At 44.4% G+C, this 7,800-nt stretch overlaps 1 protein-coding gene across 7 annotated transcripts in view; it reads right to left on the bottom strand.

The window, feature by feature from the left end:
* The window catches only part of CCDC32 (coiled-coil domain containing 32), a 36,730-nt gene that overhangs the window by 24,767 nt on the left and 4,163 nt on the right, over positions 1–7,800 (bottom strand). For 5 of the 7 annotated variants that reach the window (XR_016392121.1, XR_016392122.1, XM_089907357.1 and 2 more), the window contains one exon: positions 6,895–7,051. Coding sequence is in view for 5 of the 7 variants with exons in the window: in XM_089907357.1 (XP_089763483.1) it covers positions 6,895–7,051 (157 nt within the window). In the remaining 2 variants the exon portion in view is untranslated. The other 2 variants (XM_022587454.3, XM_089907358.1) reach the window with 2 other exon arrangements.

Raw genomic sequence — 7,800 nt, 5'->3', positions numbered from 1 at the left:
AGGGCATCTTCCCTCTTCCAGCAATAGTCCTGGTGGGCAGGCCTGCGTGAGAGGGACACACCTCGGCAACAGCTGGTAGGACGTTTGTTTACTTGCTGTGCCTACATCCAGAGCCTATTTCTGGAGCAGGTACTGGATGCAAGCCTGTGCCATTCCAGCACTGATCTTGCCAAGCCCTGTGCCAGGAGAGAACAGCGGCAGTCACTTACCTTATCTCCCTGGCTCCAACCAGCATTCTCTGGATATACGTAGTTATTATTGTTTTGCCCTGTTGGGAATTGCCCTTCTCTGGCTCTAAGGTTTAGCAGTAAATATTGCTCCATGTGCTCTTTCTGTCTGTTTCATTAAGGACGTGAGGAAGGAAGAAAGTTAGGGGTGCTAACAAAGGCTCTCTCAACTCGTAAATTTTACTGATTTGAGGAAGTCTTAACTGGAGCGCCTTGGGAGTTTCCAGGATCAAAGGAAACAGATCAGCATTTTTGGCCAATACAATTTTTCCTATGGTTAGTCCAATTTCTGAAAGGGAACTGGAATACAAAGAGGTCATTTGACTTATTTATGATCCCACAGTAAGCCACAGCACGGATAAAGATAGCACCCAAGAGTCTTGGTTTCAAATTTAGTACTACATCAATCGCCTAAGTTAAATTTATATTAAAAAGTTAGCTTTGGGAACTAATATCAAATTTGTTTTTGGTAAATAGTTTCACGTTTTTTTAGAGCCATCACTTAAGTTGTCACCTCTAAACCAATTAAGAAACCATAGTTTTTAAATTCCATATATATGTGTTAGCATACGGTATTTGTCTTTCTCCTTCTGACTTACTTCACTCTGTATGACAGACTCTAGGTCTATCCACCTCATTACATAGGGGTAAGACAGGAATAAAGACACAGACCTACTAGAGAACGGACTTCAGGATATGGGGAGGGGGAAGGGTGAGCTGTGACAAAGCAAGAGAGAGGCATGGACATATATACACTACCAAACGTAAGGTAGATAGCTAGTGGGAAGCAGCCGCATAGCACAGGGAGATCAGCTCGGTGCTTTGTGACCGCCTGGAGGGGTGGGATAGGGAGGGTGGGAGGGAGGGAGACGCAAGAGGGAAGAGATATGGGAACATATGTATATGTATAACTGATTCACTTTGTTATAAAGCAGAAACTAACACACCATTGTAAAGCAATTATACCCCAATAAAGATGTTAAAAAAAAAAAAAGAAACCATAGTTACAGCCCATTAGACTCCCTTCTGTGGAAGCCTGTCTCTGTAGAGGAGTGAAGTGAGAAGGCAGCAGAGATCTGGGGCCTTCCCCCCCACCCCCGCCCTACCCTGGGTTTTCACTCTGGGCTAAACATCTTTCAGTCCTACAATTCCTTTTCAGTTCCTCTGAATCAACTCCCCACCTTTTCATATTGAGATTTCTGTTTCTTAGGTCGAAAATGGGAGGTAGGGAAAAGGCAAAGTTGGAATCCTGCCTGAATGACAGAAACGCTGTTTTCTGGTACAGAAACGTTCTCTAACCACCCATGATCAGCTGCTCTTTGGGAGAGTATTTTCAGACCTTACTGCTTTTTTTCTTAAATTGTTGTTACTGAGGAAGAATAATTTTGTTTATCATGCAGGGAGAAGGAAAATCTTAGGTGTTTTTTTTGTTTTTGTTTTTGTTTTTCCTTTCTAAGCCTATCCATCCATCTGAAAGCCATCAGATGGCTCTGTAGGAAGAGTGAGGTTTGGCACCTGAACCCCAGGCAGAATCCCTTGCAAGCTTAGTCCAGGGCTGGATGACTGTCAGTGTCTGGCTTGCTCAAAGTGTCTGGGGAACAGAGGGTCACTCTCTCTGTCAAAGGCATCCTGCTAATAAAAAGCAGTAAGAATAAAACTAACACCAGGGCTTCCCTGGTGGCGCAGTGGTTGAGAGTCCGCCTGCCAATGCAGGGGACACAGGTTCGTGCCCCGGTCCGGGAGGATCCCACATGCCACGGAGCGGCTAGGCCCGTGAGCCATGGTCACTGAGCCTGCGCGCCCGGAGCCTGTGCTCCGCAGCGGGAGAGGCCACAACAGTGAGAGGCCCGTGTATGGCAAAAAAAAAAAGAAAAAGCTAACACCAGTAGTCAGTGGCAAAACAAAAAGGAAAACCCATCTGGAAATTACGACAAAAATATTCATATAATTAAGCAAGTATATAGAATCACCTGGTTGGTTCCCAGCCTTTTGGACAAGGCAAAATTTCTCAATCTACTTGATTTAGAAATGAGCAAATGTTCTCTGAAGGTTTTTATGGCCACCTGCTCATCATTAGGGATTTGGAACCTATTACCCAGAAAGACGCTCCACTGGAGCCATGACCTCAGAATCCTACCCTCAGGGCACCGAGGTTTGGCTTGTCAGAGGGCACATGTTAAAAACAGGAATCTGGCAAAAGTTACCAGCTCTCCTGCGTTGACATGCATTTGTCTTTACCTCCTGACTGCCTGGGAGTGTCTCTCTGAGAGGAATCAGGTTAATAGCACCACACACAGCTAGTCTGATGAGAAAAGTTTTATGTGGACAATACCAACTGAACAAGAACACCATAAACAAGGTAGGAAGCATAGGCTTAGCCAGGAAAGCTGCCACAAGGAGTAGGTGTGGAATTATTCAGGAGTGGTTTCAAATACCAATACCATAAACACAAGTCTAATTTGGAACCTGGCTCTTTTTAAGTGCCAGAGGAAGTCAGGGGAGAAACCATGCATGAAATAAAAAATATACACGTATACACAGAAACACCTATATTTTCACACTTCTTTCGTTCATTTTCCCCACAAGAAACAAATCAGACGAAGGAAAAGCCCAGCCTCTTTTTCCTAAAGTCCCTATATTTATCATGGACTTGTTAGAGAAGCCTCAGATGGGTCTTGGATTCAAGGAAGCAGACTTCACTCTCTTCGGTGCCACGCATCCCTGAAAATTTACCAAGGGAACGCTTGGAACATAGGCGGGACCATCCAGAAGAGGCGAGAAAAAATATGGCTCACTTAACTTATCCATTATACACAAGGGTATCAGTTTCTCCAAATACGTTCACACTTGGTCCTTCACTAGGTTCTTAGCAGACTTCTCACCTGCAGCAACAGAGCTCAGACAAGCTGTGAGACAGAGAGGAAGGCGGTATTTTGATCCAGCACACACTGGGTCAGTCACTTTACCCAAGACAGTCACACGTGCCAGCCCCCAGCAAGTCCTCAGGGGCCCGCAGCTGCTTGCTTGGTGGAGTGGAAGGCTGGGCTTTTTCCCTCCCTAGATTTCTCCTTGCTGCTGCCGCTGCCGAGCTCTCTGCTGTTCCCTCTGGAACCAAGACAGCTGCTGGGCGTGTGTGTGTGTGTGTGTGTGTGTGTGTGTGTGTGTGTGTGTGTGTGTGTGTGTGTGTGTGTGTGTGTGTGTGTGTGTGTGTGTGTGTGTGTGTGTGTGTGTGTGTGTAATTTATTGTTCCACTGCTGCTGGCTCGTCCCCGGGCGCTGGCTTCTCAACCTGCGACTCTGGAGGAATCAGATACTGGACCTCCTCCGTACTGATGGCTACTTTATCTGGCTGGAGCCACCTCTTGAAATGTTCCAAGGTGCTAGGAAAGAGCAGGAGAAAAGGGTGGCTGCATCAGACCTCACTGATTAATTACTTAATGATTATCTCAGTTACTCAAAGACTGCCTTCCCGCCCACCACCAATTTCTTCCTATAATTGTTTTTCACTGCTAATGTGGGGAGCACAGATACTCCTCTGACAGCTGTGCATCCTGGCAGCTCCGTGGCATAATTTACCCCCTAGTGGGCACTTGGGCGACAAGCAGCACCAGGCCGCCTTCAAATGCAGAGTCTCTGAAGGCTTGATGAGAACAGCTAAAGAGCTTATGCCTCAGTCCCATCTTTTTTTCCTCAAAACTGGAGAGAAGAGAAATTGTCAAGGGGAGGAAACATTCAAATAAATACCAAATTATTAGTGAGGCAGAAACCTGAGCATCTTGAAATCTCTTATACCTGAGGTAGTCTGAGGCTTAATTATACTTACAGCACTTAGTTGTACTAAACACGACTTTTCGTGTGTTTTTGTTTGTTTAGTTCTTTCTACAGCAAGATGCCAAGATGGAAACATCTGAGTAGCAATGTCCCCCACAAAGGAATGGCCACTATGCCAGGGGGCTCTTTTTTGTTTGGATCTGTGGGGAGGGGGAAGTGTCCCCCTCCCACCTTCCTTGAGTACCCAGGATATCTCCACCCTAAAGCTATTAGACATTCACGGTAAATTGCAAATGACTAGGAATAATATAAACCTCATTCTGTGCTCTTCAATAGCAAAAAATCGTAAGCCAAGAAATAAGGCCATAACCAGCAGATTTTAGACACCTAAAATGAGGGAATCATGTTGTGGACAGTAGGATTTCCCAGCCCATTGCTCCCTTGCCAAAAGCATGCCATAAGGAGGGTCACACATCTGGCCTTCACATACGTGAAGAACCACACAATTCCACTACAAAATGGACTGTGTTTAAAACATGAAGTTTGAAACCAAATGCACATCTACTGTTTCCTGGTGCTTGTTCTGAACACTGATAGAAAGAAGCATTCCCACAGATGTAGGCTCAGGGCAACAGGTGCCCACAGCTCAACAGGTGCCCATAGCTCAGGGGACTAAGGTGCTATGTGGGCATTTAATCTTCATCTACCATACTTTTCATAAAATTGTTTCAATTATTTCTATAAGGAAGGGAAACCCACATTATTTTAGGTATTAATAAATACACAGAAACATAAACTTGAGTCTTGGTGCTGATCTAATTTCTGAGAAGAAGAATTACTATTTGAGAATTATGCAGGAGAAAGTTGTCTTTTCTTCTCAGAACTGGAGAGGAAGGAAATATTGAAGAGGAGAGAATATAATACCAAATTATTAGTGGCTCAGAAATCTGTGCATCTTCATCTTTTGTGTTTGGGGCAGTTTAAGGCTCAATTGGGAAAAGAAAAGAGTAAAATGTGTATTATTTTCTGAACCCTCAGAGGGAAGCTGACCTGACCTTAGATGCCATACTGATTTCTGAAGGATCTGGGGGCACGCTGATGCAATATTTGAGATAATGTAAGTGAAAATACTTTGCAAATTAAAAAATAAAATGTAACCATGAAGTTCTATTCACATACTGTCCATGATTTCAGCAGCAGTATCTTCATCTGATACCATGGGACTCTCAAAATCAGTGTTAATGCTATGATGTAAACTTAGGTTAAGTCATATTCTCCTAAGACCTTGTGTTAAAATTCAGGTTTTTATTTCCCTCACTGATTTTCATTTTGAATAATTTCTTACTGAATTTTAAAATTCTGTTAGGAAGAATAATATTAAGAATAGCTAACACACAGTACTGACCCTGTGCCAGGCACTGTTCTAAGTGCTTTATACATAGTAACTCATTTAATGCTCATAACAACCCTATAAGGTAAGAGGTACTACTCCTGCTTCACAGAGCAGGAAGCTGAGGCACACACAGGTTACTCACCCAGAAACATACAACCAGTAAGTGGCAGAGCTCTTATCCGCGGTGTCAAGCACCATCCTGCTCTTTGTGGCAGAATGCCCTCTCCTCCTTTCTGCATCCAGCCCATCTGCAGATACTGGTCTCCTTTGGTACAAAACCAGACCCCAGAGGGAGCTCAATGGTCTTTCAACTCCTAACGCACGTTGTCACTTCCACTCATCTGGCTCTTTTCTTATGCTGCCTCGTTTTGTTAGGTATGTCTACATATAAATTTGTCAGCTCTCCCCACCTAGTTCTGAGGACCAAAAAAAGGCTCTAAAACGTCCTTACATCTCCCCTCCCTGCCTACGACATCAAGCACAGTGCCTTCATAGTAGATTAAGAAATTCATTCATCTGGTCTACACAAATTTGAGTGTCTACTCAAATTTGACAGAAATATGACAGAAACTCTGTAAGGCAGTGGAGATTGATAGGTAAGAAGACTTGGTTCCAGTTGTTGATTGATTACTACTTTCTCAAGCACAGTGTGTACTTAAAAATGAAGACAATAGTTTATTCTCAACTCTGCTCAACCTGTGATCAAGACGTAGGTGGGGGGGCTTCCCTGGTGGCACAGTGGTTAAGAATCCGCCTGCCAACGCAGGGTACACGGGTTCAAGCCCTGGTCTGGGAAGATCCCACATGCCGCGGAGCAACTAAGCTCATGAGCCACAACTACTGAGCCTGCGCTCTAGAGCATGCGAGCCACAACTACTGAGCCCGTGTGCCACAACTACTGAAGCCTGCGCACCTAGAGCCTGTGCTCTGCAACAAGAGAAGCCACCGCAATGAGAGTCCGCGCACGGCAACAAAGAGTAGCCCCTGCTCGCCACAACTAGATAAAGCCTGCACGCAGCAACGAAGACCCAACGCAGCCAAAAAAAAAAAAAAGATGTAGGTGGGGAATTTGCTTTTTGGCAAAAATACTCATTCCCCGGGCTTCCCTGGTGGCACAGTGGTTGAGAGTCCGCCTGCCGATTCAGGGGACACGGGTTCGTGCCCCGGTCTTGGAGGATCCCACGTGCCGTGGAGTGGCTGGGCCCATGAGCCATGGCCACTGAGCCTGCGCATCCGGAGCCTGTGCTCCGCAACGGGAGAGGCCACAACAGAGAGAGGCCCGCATACCGCAAAAAAAAAAAAAAAAAAAACTCATTCCCAAAAATCTGCCACTGGACTAAGCAAATAAAGCAACCTTACAAAGGATGATTTTAGCTCAGAAAAGCTGATGTTGATATCAACTTATATCTGGACTCAGATGTTGCTCTCCCTGACTTCTTTAGAGGAGGAGAAATGCTTTCAGTGAAATAGACCGTCACCTGGAGCTGGACTGAGAATAAATTACCTCTCATCAGAATCAAGTCCATCCACAAAGAATTCTGATGCTAACTTCTCCTGGAGGAACCGATCCCAGCATTCCTTCTTTGCTTGGGCCAGGGTTCGAAGCATGTCCTTGGAAGTCACTTCCTGATGTAAACCTTTGATTCTTCTCAGTTTCTTCTCTAAAGAGAGAGGAAGTTGAACTTAACAAGGAAAGTGAGTATGAAACAAAACTAATCTAAAATGCAAAATGCCAGACTTCCCTCGAGGTCCAGTGGTTGAGACTCTGCGCTTCCACTGCAGGGGGCACGGGTTCAATCCCTGGTTGGGGAACCAGGATTCCGCATGCCACACAGTGCGGCCAGACAAAACAAAACAAAGCAAAAATGCAAAATGTCAACTTAAAAATTCTCTCACTGATGAGTACAAGCACACTCCCTGAAAAAGAGCTCATTTTTTTAAGGAGGACAAACGTACATTTTTCTTTTTCCATCCCAATGCCTTCTCTCTGCATTGTACCAAATAACTGTTTAATTGTTTAACCCCAGAAAAGGGGTTTATAGGTTCTCATAAATAAATTGATGGCATGGTTTGTCTGAAATCATAGAAGCCCAGCAGGTATCTCTCTAAGAAATGCTTGTTTTCCCTGGCTTGACATGTGTATACTATTTTCTTTTTTCAACTCCTGAAAATAGACTCTCGGAGGAGTAAATGGCTTTTTTTGTTACAGTGTCATAAAGTGGTTTCCAAACCTCATGAGAAAGAATTAGATAACATGAAGAGAGATTCGTTGGTTCATTAGACACAAAAATTGACTTGATGAGAACTCAATAATAAGAGACCTTTAAGATCTCTATGTGTGATTAAGTTCTTGATTAAAGAAAAGGAATCTCCCAATGTTTTTTTTGAAGGTTGTTCTGCTTGTGGCCTG

The sequence above is a fragment of the Delphinapterus leucas genome, chromosome 2 (genome assembly GCF_059928025.1).
Source record: "Delphinapterus leucas isolate spDelLeu-1000000601 "Yukka" chromosome 2, BTC_Dleu_Yukka2, whole genome shotgun sequence".
Lineage (NCBI taxonomy): Eukaryota > Metazoa > Chordata > Mammalia > Artiodactyla > Monodontidae > Delphinapterus > Delphinapterus leucas.
This window is presented reverse-complemented; position numbering and strand designations above follow the sequence as displayed.